This window comes from Ostrea edulis, chromosome 4 (genome assembly GCF_947568905.1).
Source record: "Ostrea edulis chromosome 4, xbOstEdul1.1, whole genome shotgun sequence".
Classification (NCBI taxonomy): Eukaryota; Metazoa; Mollusca; class Bivalvia; order Ostreida; family Ostreidae; genus Ostrea; species Ostrea edulis.
This window is the reverse complement of record NC_079167.1, coordinates 87,675,715-87,695,722: the sequence shown is the minus strand read 5'-3', so window position 1 is coordinate 87,695,722 and position 20,008 is coordinate 87,675,715. Positions and strand designations below refer to the sequence as shown.

The window sequence follows — 20,008 nt, the reverse complement described above, 5'->3', positions numbered from 1 at the left end:
TGATTCTGGCCCAGGACACAGGGCAACGATTCTGGCCTGGGACACAGAGCAAGGATTCTGGCCCAGGACACAGAGAAATAATTCTGGTCTGGGACACAGAGCAAAAATTCTGGCCTGGGACAAAGAGAAATGATTCTGGCCTGGGACAAAGAGCAACGATTCTGACCCAGGGCATAGATATACCTCTCCCAGATTCACTGTTTGCAGACGTTTCAGTACAATAACTGTGCATGGCTATGGATTGATGGCTCTGTGTTTAGCTGGATATATATACAACTGTGTTTCTCCTTTTGTTTAGATATCAAAATATATTAGAATAAAACACACAGTACTTAGCCCTGGGATCATGAAACAAACTCTGACTTTAGTCAAACTTTCAATCATCTCAGAGATGCTTATCAATTAAATGTAAAACTTTGAAATTTGTAATTCACGACTACATGTACCAGCTGATGTAATCTTACAATTTATTTCAGTTTGCATCTTCTGTCTGCGATACAACAGATTAAGATGTTTCATGACCCTCTTTTACCTGTTAAAAAAATGAAAATTTACCCTAAATGTAAAAATATTTTTACATTAAGGGTTAAAACATAGCTCCACCAAAGCCATGGTCTCATGTGAGCTAAATATTCACCCAATCATATTCACCTGAATCGCAACATAGAGAACTGCCAGGGGAAGGAAGGCAAGCAAGAAATACGGCGTGCTGTATCCTATCACGATGGGCACTGATATAACTTTCAGTAGACATGACAACCACGACTCGTAAATTCGACCGATTTGTGTGTCTAAAACATCCATGTCTTTACTGAATCGATTTAAAATTCGTCCAAGCGGAGTTGTATCAAAAAACATCATTGGACTAGCTAGAATATTTTTTACAAGACTGGCATGAAGCGTTTTCCCTGCATGTATGTTTCCAATGTATAGTGCTAGAGTTGCAATAATTGTAAATATGCCTGAAAGTAGAAAAAACAACTTTTTAATGGAAGGAGATTCACGGTCCACAACACTCGCCTGAACTGCCTTGTTGTTTGTAAATCTCAACGACTGGTGAAAATTGTTCTTATTCCTAGAAGATCTATTCGCTGTTTATCAGTTTATAATCTCTCAAAACTATCCAAAGCGCAATTAGATGATCAACATTTCACTGTGGCAGAGACAGGTAAGTGATCAGTTCTACTGTGAACTTAAACCTAGGCAGCAAATTGTCTGTCCATCAATTGACTATCGATTAATTCCTCCTAGGCAGCAAATTGTCTGTCCATTAATTGACTATCGGTTAATTCCTAGGCAGCAAATTGTCTGTCCATTAATTGACTATCGGTTAATTCCTAGGCAGCAAATTGTCTGTCCATCAATTGACTATCGGTTAATTCCTAGGCAGCAAATTGTCTGTCCATCAATTGACTATCAATTTTTAGCCGCTGTTAGTTAATTGCCATCAGTTAATTGTATGTCTATCAATTGCTCATTAGTTACTTATGCAATCTTAGATTATTACTACATCCAAAACAGGTTTTCAGGAGGCAGTGGAAACTTGTGTCAGAGTGAGATTGAGAATTATGTCAGAGTGAGATCAGGAATTACGTCAGAGTGAGATTGGGAATTACGTCAGAGCGAAATCGAGAATTATGTCAGGGTGAGATCAGGAATTACGTCAGAGTGAGATTGGGAATTATGTCAGAGCAAAATCAGAATTACATCAAGGTGAGATCAGGAATTACGTCAGAGAGAGATTGGGAATTATGTCAAGAGCTAGATTGGGACATACGTCAGAGTGAGATGGAGAATTACGTCAGTGAGATCGAGAATTACAACAGGGTGAGATCTAGATTTACGTCAGAGTGAGATTGAAAATTAATCAGGGTGAGATCAGGAATTACGTCAGAGATTGGGAATTATGTCAGAGTGAGATTGAGAATTACATCAAGGTGATATATAGAATTACGTCAGAGTGAGATTGAGAATTACATCAGGGTTAGATCAGGAATTACGTCAGAGATTGGGAATTACGTCAGAGTTAAGATTGAGAATTACGTCAGAGTGAGATCAAGAATAACGTGAGAGTTAGATCAGAATATTGAACTAGATCTGGAAGCTATCAGTCTATACATGATTAAAGTCTGCCCAGTATCTACAGTGAATACATAAGTTCGAAAAGCATCTGGAGAGTCGGAATTTATGAAGGAAGGTCAGATGGAGCAACACTAAGCTAGCCTTGGTCAAGTTAAATACTGTGAAATATACAAGCAGTAATGAAGATTCTATTTTTTTTCAAGCTATGGTCTTGGATACAGGAGGAAAACAGAAAGTTTATCAAGTGGAGTGTTGTGTACATTAAGTGAAGCATTGTGTATATCAAGTGGAGTGTGTGTACATCAAGTGGAGTGTTGTGTACATCAAGTGTAGTGTTGTGTACATTAAGTGGAGCATTGTGTACATCAATTGGAGCATTGTGTATATTAAGTGTAGTGTTGTGTACATTAAGTGGAGTGTGTGTACATCAAGTGGAGTGTGTGTACATCAAGTGGAGTGTGTGTACATCAAGTGGAGTGTTGTGTACATCAAGTGGAGTGTTGTGTACATCAAGTGGAGTGTTGTGTACATCAAGTGGAGTGTGTGTACATCAAGTGGAGTGTTGTGTACATCAAGTGGAGTGTTGTGTACATCAAGTGGAGTGTTGTGATTAACAAGGGAGTGTTGTGGCTTACAAACTTCAATAAAGATCACTTTGAAATTCAATTTCACTATTGTACAATTGCAAACAGCCAAGTCTTTTGTATAGTGCACACGTTTTACCCAGACACTCTAAATACTGAAGTGAGAGGAGACGCACACCATTGATAACGGCCTGAAAACCTGCATCTCTTTTCTGGGTCTAACTTCAGTGCTTATATCTGAATTTGTCACTGTCATCTCATGATTTAACAAATTTTGCTAAACATTCAATAATACATCTACATTTATCATGTCCAATTTCAACACTAATCTAATGTTACTAAAAATATTCAAAATACTTTATCTAATTGAAAATTGGGAAAGGGCTTTAAATCTGCCCCAGCCTGCAAGTATACATAATTCATTTGTATCCATTGGTGGATTTCATGTGTATCCCTTTTGACAATCCCATGATAATTTGGGTTAGAATAGATCCTCAGTACCCCTTGCTTGTCATGAGAGGTGACCAAATGGGGCGGTTCTTCGGATGAGGCTGCAAAAACTGAAGCCCTGTGTCACAGCAGATGTGGCATGATAAAGATTCCTCTCTGCTCAAAGGCCATAAGAACCGAGCAAAGGCCTAAATTTTGCAGCCCTTCACCAGTAGTGGTGACATCTCTATATGAGAGAAATATTCTCAAGGAGGACGTTAAACAATATACAATCAATCATTCTAAACATATGATAATAATACACGTTGCTGTATGAAAAATTTACACATTATCAAAAAGTCCTCATGCTTGAATCAAGAGAATTTTCTTCACCTTTTTCATTTCTTTGATGCATACATAGTCCACATTTTTCATTAAAAATTTTGCGGACATATTGCAGGCTCAGCCACAGAATCCAGTTTTTATAGAAAATTTTGATGGTTCAGCCCTATCTACCCGTGTGTACTGTACAAAAGACCTGTCAGTATATTATTTGTACTTTATAATGGGCATGCTTGACTGGAGATACAGAATCTAATTCTGAGAATTCTCAAAACTATTCAACCGATCCTCTTCAAACATGCAATATAGTACTGGCTGCAAGCCTCGCCTGAGTCAAACTGTTCTTATAGTGAAGAGAACTGCTCCTTAATGTATTGCATCTTTGGTATGTATAACACACAAAACCCTAAAATCTGGACTAAGAATTTCAATATTTTGGATGAGGCCTCAAATTGCAGCCAGTTTGTCTGATGTTTATGAATAAAGCAGATATTAAACAAATTCACATATTTTTACCATGTTGCTAGTTAACCTTACCATAATGTCTGATATCTGTTCAATCAAGCAAGCCCAATATTTCTACATAGAATCATACATAAATTATGTAAGTCCATTTTATTCACAGTCAGCATAATTAACAATAAAACAGAAGATTAAAATGACTCTTAAACCCAACTATTACATTCAGATATATAAAACTCTAGAGACAAATGCAACATAAAATCAGAAACAGATATCAGAATTACATGCCAATATAGGTATGTATATAGACATGCATGTAATAGATCAGACACAGCATAGCAAAACATGACGCATATAATCAATTAAGGTAGCTCACTTCACTAAAATTTATACTCAGTCTCTGTATGACACAAAGTCACAAGATGGTGATTTAAATGCTTTGTGAAATTATTTGTATCAAACGATGTGTTTGTCTATCATCGTAGCTCAGTGGTTAAAGCATTGGGCAGGTAAACCGCAGATCTCTAGTTCAAATCCCGCAGAGTCTTTTGTTCATATGTGTTGAAATAATTTTTTTGAAAATCATGTTTTTATCCAAATTTGTGTAATTTTTGCCTTTTTGGCATATACTCTTATTGTACATTGTATGTCATCATATCTTTTATAATCAAATCAATTCGTACTGATTTGAGAAACTATTTCTGGGTGTAGTGAGCCACCTTAAGGTTGATCGATCCTCATGTGATGTCATAGGTTTTTGCAAAAATCTTAATAAATTAAATTTTGCATATGATAGAAATATATCTTTCCAAGGAATGTTATTCACTGGATATAATAAAATATGTGGTAAGGGCTATTCCAGATATAAATACATGGGGGGGTCGGGAGGCACCTTTTGTATATACCAAGCACCCATAAAAAAAAATAAAAAATTACCCATGACCCATCAAATTAATAAACTCATTTTACAATGACCCATCTAATTAAAAAAAAAAACTAACCAGACCCACCACAAAAATATTTTTAAAAATGAAAACGGTACAAATCTCGCGAGGTTTTCGGGACAAACATTCTAGTCAATGACGCGGTAATGCCTGTGCGACATTGTATCACAGTAGTTCTGAAGAAACAATGTCACATCAACAATCAAAGGCATCTATGGCGGGAATGTTGGAAAGATTGGGAATCCAAACGATGCTATTATCATGAAATGGGTATGGATATATTTTTCCACGAATCGTTCTTCTAATGGAGCCCGCGCCCGGAGGCCTCTATATCACCATCACACCGACTGATAAATATAACGCATCGGTACCCTCGTATAAATCAACTAAGGTTTGCCTATTTTTATTAGAAAACGGAATACCTATTGGTTTCGAAATATTCCCAAAATCAATGCACTGTAAACTGTAATAATCTACAGAACAGAGTTCGCCACCATCACGTCCAAAGGGAACCTACTAAACGCGCCTCTAATTTGAAGAGTGCCGTAATGGAAAGTTATGCGCTGCAAAGAGCGACAACTTGAATAGTTCTATGTTACTTCCGATTTCGAAAGCAGCATTTCAAAAGCACGTTTTCAATTTTCCCTCCGACGTTTTGTAACCAACACGACAAGAGCGACAATAAAAATATTCTGAAAACTCAACACCCACGTGGCACAAAATAAAACAATAGAAACTACCCACTACCCATAATAAGTATTTTTTTAACAGTCCAACCACGGACCAATTAAAATATGAAAAAATACGACCACCCACACAAAAAAATATCATTTGCCGCCCCGCCCCCCCATTTGATCATTTCTGGAACAGCCCTAAACTAATAATACTGAAAAAGTTTATATTTTCCATAGATAATCAATTATTTATGATTAAAAAAATGTTGTCAAGGGCAATAACTCCTATGCTGGAATTTCCTTTACTGGATGTCTATCATACATTGGTTTCCCCAATATCCACAATTAATCTATACATATCTATGAATTAGCAGTGTTTTAAAACTGTTGATATTTAAATTTTGTCATTTCAACAAGTTTTTATCTATTTTTATTATTCTGTTTAACGAAAATGTGTGATTTTCTGATGTTAATGTATACTTCTGTTTTTGTATGTCTGACATCTTTAAAAAGGTGGTGACATATACATTTTCTTTGGTTATTAATTGAATTAAAGTATACTGAGTGGAAATTAAAGAAAGTTTTCCCACTTTTAACCATTAATATTGATAAGTCACATGAGGATGGAGCTACCTTAAACACAGCAAAGCAAAACATGACACATATAATGAATTAAACACAGCAAAGCAAAACATGACACACACATATGTAATGAAATTAGAGACAGTATAAGTGAGAATTAGTAGTACAAAGAAAATACAGAATTAGTAGTATGAAAAAAACGTAGAATTAGAATAGCACAAAGAAACTAGGGAATTAAAAGTACAAAGAAACTACACCAAAAAAAACAAACCCCACAAGACATAAAGAAAAACACACAAACAAGTCATTCAAGCATGAAACAGACAAAAATTGATCAGGCATGAAGCACACAGACACAAGTCGTTCATGCATAAGCTATTAAACCATATTTGGTTACATCAATAGCTGATTGTTTTAAAATACATGTAATTGCAAAGCTATATATATAGTTGTGCAACAAAGTCACTAATTCCATTCTAAAGGACATACGTGACGTTTTTCAATATATTTTTTCGTGACATTTCACCTACAATTCACTTGCACTCTACCTCTTTTCTACATCAAATCTTGGGATATATTACCAGGTTTCTTTCAGGGTTAGCATATTTTGATAGTTCCTGGTTGTGGCAAGTAAAAATGTAATGTCAGTTCAAAAGTGTATAAATGGACATTACTGTAGCAAAGAAGGAGAGAACAATCTTTGGACCAATCAGGTATCGAATCCGGGACCTTTGCATTACTAGTTAGGTGATCTAACCCCTGAGTTACCCATGCTGATATATAAAGTATGTTAACAATACTACAATATAAAATTCAAACTTATTTCAGAATTCGAGGAGATGAAAATGTTTGAAACGTCGCGCATGTCCTTAAGTAACAATCTTAAAAATACCTTGCAAAATTCCTAGAGCACCAAAGACCCCCAGTCTGAGATTTCTCTGGGGTATGTCTACTTCTTTTATTACTGAGTTATTTGTTCCATTTCTGGTGATTAGTGGATCATTACTCCATTCACTCAGCCAAACATTTGAATAAATGCTGGCTCCATTGTACAGCACCATAAACATGAAAGTCACTGAACTTAGGACTGCTCCAACTGACTTTAGATAGATCCAAAAGACTGAAAATTTCACCTAGTAAATCAGAAAAAAAAAAACAAGTGCAGTTATTCAAACTGGTTACAGTGAAAATATGACAAAAGGAATATTTTCATAAATCAAATCTGACCATTATCCAATACATCTTGTAAAATTTCACTTTTTTAAAGATTTCATTTAATTTCAAATAGATATTGGTAAATACAAACAATGTAAATATTGTATCACTGAATCTACAATTCAGGATATACAGTGTACCCAGTGTAATCTGTCATACTCTGGGACATCACTGTTGTATCAGAATAGACAGGGTGTCAGATTAGACAGGGGGTTAGATATACAAGGTGTCAGGTTAGACAGGGTGTCAGGTTAGACAGGGTGTCAGATTAGACTGGATGTCAACTAAGAGAGGATGTCAGAATAGAGAGATTGTCAGATTAAACAGGATATCAGATTAGACAGAATGTTAGATTAGACAGGGTGTCAGATCAGTGAGGGTGTCAGATTAGAGAGGACATCTGATTAGACAGGTGGTCAGATTAGATAGGATGTCAGATTAGACAGGATGTCATATTAAACTGGTTAAATGGTACTGTCCCAGTCTCCACTTTCTCTATATAAATATCCAAATATTCTTACCATCCCAATCTCCACTTTTTCAAGATAAATATTTAGATATTCTTACCATCCCAGTCTCCACTTTCTCGGCCTCTATCAGCTTATCTTCCTTCTTTTTTTCTTCTATTTCCTTTATGAGTCGATCCGTCTCATGTTCGTTTTCGACATGATGGTCTAACTCTGATGAGTTTTTCTGATCTGCTGATGCTGCGAGTGATGCTCCTGACTTCACTGAATTTTCCTCTACTTTTTTTTTCAATGATAAATCAGAGGAGCTGTTTATTTTTTCTGATGAGGACTGTGTATTCACAACTCTGTTTCTTAATGATAAATCTGAGGAGCTGTTTATTTTCTCTGATGAGGACTGTCCACTCAATAATTTGTTTTCATACGAGCAATCTGACAACTGCCTGAAAAAAGAAAAATACGATAAGAACCATAAGACACAATGCTTACCTGAAACACCTTGCTCATATAGAAGCAACTCGCATGGACCCTAATGATGCTGCTGCTGCCCTAGCGGGAGGGGTGGGGGGCCCACTTCTGGCAGTTTCTTTTGGGGGTGGGGGAAGGGGGGGCAACAAAAGTGGTCTGGACGCTGTCAATAATATGCCTCATTGCCCCACCCCCAAACCCCATCTTCGATCTCAGAGGCATAAAGATTCTAACACAATTATGTCTACAGCATGCAAGTAACAATGTATTGATATCTTACCTTTCTAGTTTTATCCTATCTTCATCTCTTAATACAGATCCAAACAAAGAAACCACATTACCCTCCAGTGCAATATCTATAATAAAAAGGTCACATCTATAATAAAAAGCTCACATCTATAATAAAAAGCTCACATCTAAAACAGACAGTCCTGATCGTAACATCTAAAACAGACAGTCCAGATCGTAACATCTAAAACAGACAGTCCAGATCGTAATATCTAACACAGACAAGTCATGATCGTAACATCTAAAACAGTCAGGATCATAACATGGCCATCTCAAACCTAAGACGTAAAAGTAGGTAGCGAATGCTCTGTCATCAAACACGGGACATTTAAATCTTAGGAATAAGACACGGGGACATTTAAATGAGGGTTACAGGTCTTAGTTATGAGACACGGGACATTTAAATGAGGGTTACAGGTCTTAGTTATGAGACACGGGACATTTAAATGAGAGTTACAGGTGTTAGTTATGAGACACGGGACATTTAAATGAGGGTTACAGGTCTTAGTTATGAGACACGGGACATTTAAATGAGGGTTACAGGTCTTAGTTATGAGACACGGGACATTTAAATGAGAGTTACTGGTGTTAGTTATGAGACACGGGGACATTTAAATGAGGGTTACAGGTCTTAGTTATGAGACACGGGACATTTAAATGAGAGTTACAGGTGTTAGTTATGAGACACAGGGACATTTAAATGAGGGTTACAGGTCTTAGTTATGAGACACGGGACATTTAAATGAGAGTTACTGGTGTTAGTTATGAGACACGGGGACATTTAAATGAGGGTTACAGGTGTTAGTTATGAGACACGGGACATTTAAATGAGAGTTACAGGTGTTAGTTATGAGACACGGGACATTTAAATGAGAGTTACAGGTGTTAGTTATGAGACACGGGACATTTAAATGAGGGTTACAGGTGTTAGTTATGAGACACGGGACATTTAAATGAGGGTTACAGGTCTTAGTTATGAGACACGGGACATTTAAATGAGAGTTACAGGTGTTAGTTATGAGACACGGGGACATTTAAATGAGGGTTACAGGTCTTAGTTATGAGACACGGGACATTTAAATGAGAGTTACAGGTGTTAGTTATGAGACACGGGACATTTAAATGAGAGTAACAGGTGTTAGTTATGAGACACGGGACATTTAAATGAGGGTTACAGGTCTTAGTTATGAGACACGGGACATTTAAATGAGGGTTACAGGTCTTAGTTATGAGACACGGGACATTTAAATGAGGGTTACAGGTGTTAGTTATGAGACACGGGACATTTAAATGAGGGTTACAGGTGTTAGTTATGAGACACGGGACATTTAAATGAGGGTTACAGGTCTTAGTTATGAGACACGGGACATTTAAATGAGGGTTACAGGTGTTAGTTATGAGACACGGGACATTTAAATGAGAGTAACAGGTGTTAGTTATGAGACACGGGACATTTAAATGAGGGTTACAGGTCTTAGTTATGAGACACGGGACATTTAAATGAGGGTTACAGGTGTTAGTTATGAGACACGGGACTTTTAAATGAGAGTAACAGGTGTTAGTTATGAGACACGGGACATTTAAATGAGGGTTACAGGTCTTAGTTATGAGACACGGGACATTTAAATGAGAGTAACAGGTGTTAGTTATGAGACACGGGACATTTAAATGAGAGTTACTGGTGTTAGTTATGAGACACAGGACATTTAAATGAGAGTTACAGGTCTTAGTTATGAGACACGGGACATTTAAATGAGAGTTACTGGTGTTAGTTATGAGACACGGGACATTTAAATGAGGATTACAGGTGTTAGTTATGAGACACGGGACATTTAAAGAGAGTTACTGGTGTTAGTTATGAGACACGGGACATTTAAATGAGAGTAACAGGTGTTAGTTATGAGACACGGGACATTTAAATGAGAGTAACAGGTGTTAGTTATGAGACACGGGGACATTTAAATGAGGGTTACAGGTGTTAGTTATGAGACACGGGACATTTAAATGAGAGTTACTGGTGTTAGTTATGAGACACGGGACATTTAAATGAGAGTTACAGGTGTTAGTTATGAGACACGGGGACATTTAAATGAGAGTTACAGGTGTTAGTTATGAGACACGGGGACATTTAAATGAGAGTTACAGGTGTTAGTTATGAGACATGGGGACATTTAAATCTTAGGAATGACACATGGGACATTAAAACGAGGGTTACAGGTCTTAGGAATGAGACCCCGAGAATTTATGGTACTTCACCTATATGTACCATCTGGTGATGTCTAGAGTTGTAAAACTCTCCAAGGAACGTGTAACAATTGATGTACAGTGGAAACCTGTTATTACGTTTTCCATTTTCTCACGATAAAATAACTTAATACCGGGGGCAACGTAATAAACGTTCCAAGTGAAATCCGTTAAAAATATCATTTGGAAATTGTATATCTTCCGTTGGTACTCCATGAAGGGGTGTGTGAATATAGCTCTACTGTTTCTTTGTATAAAAGACTATGATACTTTGTTTTATTTACATCTTATCTTTAATGTCTGTAATTCTTCATGTTCTTATCCCTTTTCTTTATTTCTAGTGTAGGATACATAAGGATTTATTTATAAACGTTGCTTTTCTGCATTCGTTTGGACCGCCATTTTGTTCAACTTTAACATAATGCGTTCATGTAAATTTCTCTCAATAACTCGTTCCGGTTCATATTCAACATGCGTATAAAAAAAAATTATAACAAAACATCATTTTTATTAAGTTCTCTTATTACACCGAGTATAGAGAAACGCCCAATGTTCTAAAGTGTAGTGTATATGCAGTAAAATGTATGGTTAAATGAAGCTAGAGGTTTGAATTCCTATGGTAAACCAGAAGAAAAATATGGTTGAAATAAAACTTGCCTTTTATTTCCGTCTCTGCAATGTCTGCATGTTCCTCATCATGTAGCCTCTCTGTAAGGTAATTACGAACAAAATCTGCAAACGCTCCGGCATGACTCATCAGTTCTTGAAACGAGCCGATCTCCGACACCTCGCCATTGTCCAGAGTCACAATGAGGTCAACATGAGGAAGAAATCCCAATCCATGAGTGACCAGAATGCGTGTCTTCAAAAAATAAAGAAAATAATCACTGACAGAGAGCCAATCAGTGACCAGAATGCGTGTCTTCATAAAATAAAAAAAATAATCACTGACAGAGCCAATCAGTGACCAAATCACTGAAAAAGAGCTAATCAGTGACCAGAACGTGTGTCTTCATAACATAAAGAAAAAAATCACTGACAGACAGCCAATCACTAACCAGATCACTGACAGAGAGCCAATCAGTGACCAGATCACTGACAGAGAGCCAATCAGTGACCAGATCACTGACAGAGAGCCAATCAGTGACCAGATCACTGACAGAGAGCCAATCAGTGACCAGCTCACTGACAGAGAGCCAATCAGTGACCAGATCACTGACAGAGAGCTAATCAGTGACCAGATCACTGACAGAGAGCCAATCAGTGACCAGATCACTGACAGAGAGCCAATCAGTGACCAGATCACTGACAGAGAGCTAATCAGTGACCAGATCACTGACAGAGAGCCAATCAGCCTTCACAAAAATTAAACTACAACTCCAATTAAATGTCCAGTGATAAGCTCCAATACAAGTTGTCTGTCATGCTCAATACCTTCATTCTTATAATGTTATTATATATTTGTAACATAATTCTAAAACGCTTCGTTCTGTACTTGCTTTATTTTCTAAAATTGTTCCTGCTGTGGTGCACCGATGTTAGACAATAACAAACACCATCAAAACTAATACCTTATTTTGTAGAATGCCATTTGGCCCGATGACTTTTTCGAAGATGTGTTTTCCTACATGGGCATCAACAGCGCTTAGTGGATCATCGAGCAAGTAGACATCCGAGTTCTGGTACACTGCTCGAGCCACACTCACTCTCTGTTTCTGTCCACCACTGAGATTGATTCCCTGTCAACAAAAAGTGAGATTGATTGCCTGTCAACAAAAAGTGAGATTGATTCCCTGTCAACAAAAAGTGAGATTGATTCCCTGTCAACAAAAAGTGAGATAGGTTCTCTATTAACAAAAAGTGAGATTATTTTCAATAATAAATAAATGAGCACATTAAATAATTTGACGAGTTACTAAAACAAATTTTAGATCACTATGAGTCACAATATGTCAACATGCAATCAATAATTTAAGTCATTGTGTTCATGCAGTATTCAATCAAATGTAAGTTAAGAAAATTCAATAGATGTTTATAAAAAATAGTTCCAGTATTATATGGAGGTATGTGTACATTACAAATACCTTAATTGATATACAAAACGCAGAAGTACATGTATGTACGCAAACACATTGAGTGATGTAAAGATGTACATTCATACCAATGAAAACAGTTCTGTGTCTAAGAGTGTGTACACGAGTGTCTGTGAGTGTGTACATGTGTCTCTGTGAGTGTGTACATGTGTCTGTGTGTATGTACATGTGTCTGTGTGTATGTACATGTGTCTGTGTGTATGTACATGTGTCTGTGTGTACATGTGTCTCTGTGTGTACATGTGTCTCTGTGTGTACATGTGTCTGTGTGTATGTACATACATGTCTCTGTGTGTACATGTGTCTGTGTGTATGTACATACATGTGTCTGTGTGTATGTACATGTGTCTGTGTGTGTACATGTGTCTGTGTGTGTATGTACATGTGTCTCTGTGTGTATGTACATGTGTCTGTGTATGTGTACATGTGTCTGTGTATGTGTACATGTGTCTGTGTATGTGTACATGTGTCTGTGTGTGTGTACATGTGTATGTGTGTATGTACATGTGTCTGTGTGTGTGTGTACATGTGTCTGTGTGTGTACATGTGTCTCTGTGTGTACATGTGTCTGTGTGTGTGTAAATGTGTCTCTGTGAGTGTGTACATGTGTATGTGTGTGTACATGTGTCTGTGTATGTACATGTGTCTCTGTGTGTGTACATGTACATGTGTATGTGTGTGTACATGTGTATGTGTACATGTACATGTGTCTGTGTGCATACATGTGTCTCTGTGTATGCATGTGTCTCTCTGTGTGTGTACATGTGTCTGTGTGTGTACATGTGTTTCTGTGTGTACATGTGTCTGTGTGTATGTACATGTGTCTGTGTATGTACATGTGTCTGTGTGTTTACATGTGTCTGTGTGTTTACATGTGTCTGTGTGTGTACATGTGTCTCTGTGTGTATGTACATGTGTCTCTGTGTGTGTGTGTGTGTGTACATGTGTCTCTGTGTGTATGTACATGTGTCTGTGTACATATGTCTGTGTGTGTGTGTATGTGTACATGTGTCTGTGTGTGTACATGTGTCTGTGTGTGTACATGTGTCTGTGTATGTACATGTGTCTGTGTGTATGTACATGTGTCTGTGTGTGTACATGTGTCTGTGTGTGTACATGTGTGTGTGTATGTACATGTGTCTGTGTGTGTACATGTGTCTGTGTGTATATATGTGTCTGTGTATGTGTACATGTGTCTGTGTACATGTGTCTGTGTGTGTACATGTGTCTGTGTGTGTACATGTGTCTGTGTACATGTGTCTGTGTGTGTATATGTGTCTGTGTGTGTACATGTGTCTGTGTACATATGTCTGTGTACATGTGTCTGTGTGTGTACATGTGTGTGTGTGTATGTACATGTGTCTGTGTGTGTACATGTGTCTGTGTGTGTACATGTGTCTGTGTATGTACATGTGTCTGTGTGTATGTACATGTGTCTGTGTGTGTACATGTGTCTGTGTGTGTACATGTGTCTGTGTGTGTACATGTGTGTGTGTGTGTATGTACATGTGTCTGTGTGTGTACATGTGTCTGTGTGTATATATGTGTCTGTGTACATGTGTCTGTGTCTGTGTACATGTGTCTGTGTGTGTACATGTGTCTGTGTGTGTACATGTGTCTGTGTACATGTGTCTGTGTGTGTATATGTGTCTGTGTGTGTACATGTGTCTGTGTACATATGTCTGTGTACATGTGTCTGTGTGTGTGTACATGTGTCTGTGTGTGTGTACATGTTTCTGTGTACATATGTCTGTGTACATGTGTCTGTGTACATGTGTTGGTGTACATGTGTCTGTGTATGTGTGTCTGTGTATGTGTACATGTGTCTGTGTACATGTGTCTGTGTGTATGTACATGTGTATGTGTACATGTGTCTGTGTGTCTGTACATGTGTCTGTGTGTATGTACATGTGTCTGTGTACATGTGTCTGTGTGTGTACATGTGCCTGTGTCTGTGTACATATGTCTGTGTACATGTGTCTGTGTGTATGTACATGTGTCTGTGTGTATGTACAAGTGTCTGTGTGTGTGTGTACATGTGTCTCTGTGTGTGTGTACATGTGTCTGTGTATGTGTACATGTGTCTGTGTATGTGTACATGTGTCTGTGTACATGTGTGTGTGTACATGTGTCTGTGTACATGTGTCTGTGTATGTGTACATGTGTCTGTGTATGTGTACATGTGTCTGTGTACATGTGTATGTGTACATGTGTCTGTACATGTGTCTGTGTGTATGTACATGTGTCTGTGTGTGTACATGTGCCTGTGTATGTGTACATAGTGTACATGTGTCTGTGTGTATGTACATGTGTCTGTGTGTATGTACATGTGTCTGTGTGTATGTACAAGTGTCTGTGTGTACATGTGTCTCTCTGTGTGTGTACATGTGTCTGTGTATGTGTACATGTGTCTGTGTATGTGTACATGTGTCTGTGTACATGTGTCTGTGTACATGTGTCTGTGTACATGTGTGTGTGTACATGTGTCTGTGTACATGTGTCTGTGTCTGTGTACATGTGTCTGTGTACATGTGTGTATGTACATGTGTCTGTGTATGTGTACATGTGTCTGTGTATGTGTACATGTGTATGTGTACATGTGTCTGTGTACATGTGTCTGTGTACATGTGTGTGTGTACATGTGTCTGTGTGTACATGTGTCTGTGTATGTGTACATGTGTCTGTGTATGTGTACATGTGTGTGTGTACATGTGTCTGTGTACATGTGTGTGTGTATATGTGTCTGTGTACATGTGTCTGTGTATGTGTACATGTGTCTGTGTATGTACACATGTGCCTTTACCTTCTCCCCTATTTCTGTCATGTCCCCGGCGGGTAGAATATCTAAATCCGTCTGCAGCTGACAATTACTGATCACGTCTGAGTACTCGGGTTCAGACTTCATTTTTCCAAAGAGAATGTTATCTTTTAATGTTGAGTTCTGTATCCAAGCTTGCTGAGCAACATATGCTACTGAGCCCTGATAATACAGATTAAATGAATATATCATACACAAATTTTAACTAAAGACTCAATAAAACTTGTACTGTCCATTAATATCTACATGTGAATCTAGTTCCTCCAAATTAATTTATTACAGTAAAGAACTACCAAAGCCATCCCCTGTATTAAGCGACTCGCTGTCGTGTGTGACCCCCCCCCCCGTAATAAGCATATTAATGACATGTGGGGCCTTTAAAATCCCCCAGGCCATACTCTATCCCCCCCACTAAGCAATTTACTGTCGTGGGTGGCCGTTAAAATCCCCTGTGGCGTCACTCTATCTATTGTACCGGAATTAATGATCACTTGTCTGACGCGTTCAATAACCATGTTTTTACAACCATTTCTTGAAATTTCACCATTAATTAGCAAAAATAAATTTTTTATTAACGCAGATAAGTTGCTCTCTTCAACATATCCCAGGTATCCGACATATCCATGTTCAAAATACCGAAACGTAAAGAATTAGCTGTGCACAATTGATACAGTAATTCATTTGATGATGTCTTTCAAATTGAATGAAATATTTCCAGCATTACTGCAGAAATGAGAACCAATTCTTCATCACTGACCCAAAGAAGCTTTGGAGATTTTAATTATAGTTACAAATTAATATAGATATGAAATGTAATTCAAATGAACAGTTTCTGTTTTTACATTTAGAATTACAAGCATTTTATCCAGACAAGAGGCCCATAGACCTTATCAATCACCCAAGTAACATTCAGTTAAAGGTGTATCAGTTGTGAAAGTGATGGCCAACATTTTTTCTGAAAATCTCTCAGTTGCATAGGGATATATATTAAGGACTAATAAGAACATTTCTTTTGTACAAAAACCAAGAGAAACCTAATAAAACTATATTTCTTTGATAACCGCTTTTAGTGTAAAGAAATATATAACGGATGATTGTCTTGCAAGACAATAATTATTTAATTACAAAAATTACCGAGTCAGAACCCCTATCCTAGAGACCATGAAATTTACAATTTTGGTAGAGATCTTCCTGCTCTCCATCACTATGCATTTACCTTTTCTTACAGATGTGCAGTTGTAAAGAACAAGATTTTTGCCCCGCCCCTAAGGCCCCAGGGGAGCAGGAGTCCTGAAATTTACAATTGAAGTCCCTCTTGTCCCAAAGATGCTTCATACCAAATTTGAAAAGAATTGGAATGATAGTTATCAAGAAAATACTGACTAATTGCAATAAAATAAATTTTGTTAAATTACAAATCATATAACACAACATTCTGTATTTTGGATTAATATTAATTTTATCGTACTCCGTTAAAACCCTATTTGATATTAAATACTGTATATACATGCCTATAAGTATTGTTCACCTGTAAGTCAGTTGCTTTTTTCAGCCTAATTTTGAAGGTTTTTGCCATTGACCCCCTTATAAGTCAGGTCACTTTTTCACAACAACTGGTCTACAGATTCATACAATAAAATTACCACATTTTACCATATACATTTGTACACACATGGATAAGTCGGACCCCTAACTTTCACTTGATTTTCAACTCCCAAAAATCCAATTTATGGGCGAGTATATACAGTCAATCCAAACAAATGAACATCTATTTTCTTCATTGTTATCATTTGCTAAATAAAAATCAGCAACATGCATTAAGAGACCGCCTGTCATACATGTATGTGACCTTTTTTTCTTTCTTCATCGGAAGGTCTCTTAATACATGAAAGCTTTCACTGTACATGACATTTGCCAACTTAAAAGAGACCAGAAAAATAAAATGAACAAGGTCAGATCTAGTCATTATTTGCTCCTTCAAATGGAGTCAAATTTGTATGAAAAGTTTGAACACCTACAACACACCTTAACAACAACTTTTCCAGACACTTTCTCCATATCTCCCAAAATCGCAGACAGAAACGAAGACTTTCCACAACCCACCGACCCAACCACGGCAACCAGCTTTCCCTCCGGTACTTTAACTGTGATTCTGTAAGAGAAAAAGAGTTTAACTGTGATTCTGTTAAAAGAAAGAGTTTAACTTCTGAGAGAAAGGTACAGTGTTTTATTTGTGTACTGTTCTTAACTCAGCTCCTGAAGGAGAGATACAGCATTTTTTTTCTTGATTTCTTGTCTTTTGATCCTGAAAATTTTACATTCTAATGTCTCCATTAACATTCCAGATGTAATATGTACCTAGAGGATCAGTCCACAGATCAAACACGTTTCCTTACAAAAATTAATGTTTTTGTTCTAAAAATGTTTCATGAAGGATCCAACGATGCACCAAGTATTCCAGGGGACCAAAAATATGGCATAACTCAGGAATATTGCCATGTGCCCTGTCATTCCAGAATATTTTCACGAATCTCTAAACAATGTTGAAATGTGCCCAATCATTTCAGAATATTCTCACAAATCCCTAAATAATGCCGACATGTGCCCAATCATTTCATAAATTCTGCAGTTTTATTCCACCTATTATTGTTTTCCACACATTTCTGTAATTCATTTGAATGCTTACAAATCTTTTAAAGCTAACTTTTTTTCCATATTGTTTAATGCACACTTACTTTTTCAAATTAAAGGTTTTGCTCTTCTTCTCCCATGTAAATGAGCCATTTTCAATCATTACTGCATATTCTGAAAATTAAAAAAGTGTCCATTAGACCACACTATATATATAATCAAACATGATGCACAAAATGAATCGAGAAAAAGGACTAAATAAAAACTGTTAAAAACAGTAGAATGGTCTCACAATCGTAAGTTGCAGGGTGTAAATTTATACGTAGACTAAGAAACACATAATATCATTTTGTTTCAGCAAATGTTTGGAATGATTGAAAATGTTGTGAGAGTGAATCCCTCCTACATCTGCACCATGCTAAAGAATTGTAATCATCTCCCACAAATAAACATCGGAGAGGGCTACATTACTGCAGCCAAGGTCAGGAGTGAACCCAAAACACTTACTGCTCTCTTCATCCTTTTGTACAGCATCCTTATCCAGCTCTTCATTGTTCAAAAACTTTTGCAGACGATTTAGAGAAACAGATGTCTACAAAAAAAAAGAACCACTATCAAAGATAGAAAGATCACAGATACAAATTCATCAGGGATTATCTCTCTTTATCACCAGACAACACACGCCTCATCTCTCTACATCACCAGACAACACACATCTCATCTCTCTACATCACCAGACACCACACACCTCATCGCTCTACATCACCAGACAACACACATCTCATCTCTCTTTATCACCAGACAACACACACCTCATCTCTCTACATCACCAGACAACACACACTTCATCTCTCTACATCACCAGACAACACACACCTCATCTCTCTACATCACCAGACAACACACACCTCATCTCTCTACATCACCAGACAACACACATCTCATCTCTCTACATCACCAGACAACACACATCTCATATCTCTACATCACCAGACAACACACACTTCATCTCTCTACATCACCAGACAACACACACCTCATCTCTCTACATCACCAGACAACACACACCTCATCTCTCTACATCACCAGACAACACACATCTCATCTCTCTACATCACCAAACACACACCTCATCTCTCTACATTACCAGACAACAAATGCCTCATCTCTCTACATCACCAGACAACACACATCTCATCTCTCTACATCACCAGACAACACACACCTCATCTCTCTACATCACCAGACACACACCTCATCTCTCTACATCACCAGACACACACACCTCATTTCTCTACATCACCAGACAACACACATCTCATCTCTCTACATCACCAGACAACACGCATCTCATCTCTCTACATCACCAAACACACACCTCATCTCTCTACATCACCAGACAACACACACCTCATCTCTCTACATCACCAAACAACACACATCTCATCTCTCTACATCACCAGACAACACACACCTCATCTCTCTACATCACCAGACAACACACACCTCATCTCTCTACATCACCAGACAACACACATCTCATCTCTCTACATCACCAAACACACACCTCATCTCTCTACATCACCAGACAACACACACCTCATCTCTCTACATCACCAGACAACACACACCTCATCTCTCTACATCACCAGACAACACACACCTCATCTCTTTACATCACCAGA

General features: G+C 37.6%; 1 protein-coding gene across 3 annotated transcripts in view; it reads right to left on the bottom strand.

Moving 5' to 3' along the window:
• Window positions 1-20,008, bottom strand: part of LOC125668177 (multidrug resistance-associated protein 1-like) — a 64,774-nt gene that overhangs the window by 17,614 nt on the left and 27,152 nt on the right. For 2 of the 3 annotated variants that reach the window (XM_048902002.2, XM_056164131.1), the window contains 10 exons: window positions 18,831-18,915; window positions 18,428-18,497; window positions 17,718-17,844; window positions 15,678-15,854; window positions 12,353-12,520; window positions 11,439-11,643; window positions 8,530-8,605; window positions 7,882-8,224; window positions 6,992-7,232; window positions 652-962 (listed from right to left, as the gene is read on the bottom strand). In XM_048902002.2, the coding sequence (XP_048757959.2) occupies window positions 652-962; window positions 6,992-7,232; window positions 7,882-8,224; window positions 8,530-8,605; window positions 11,439-11,643; window positions 12,353-12,520; window positions 15,678-15,854; window positions 17,718-17,844; window positions 18,428-18,497; window positions 18,831-18,915 (1,803 nt within the window). The remainder of the gene's footprint in view (window positions 1-651; window positions 963-6,991; window positions 7,233-7,881; window positions 8,225-8,529; window positions 8,606-11,438; window positions 11,644-12,352; window positions 12,521-15,677; window positions 15,855-17,717; window positions 17,845-18,427; window positions 18,498-18,830; window positions 18,916-20,008) is intronic. The other variant, XM_048902004.2, reaches the window with a different exon arrangement.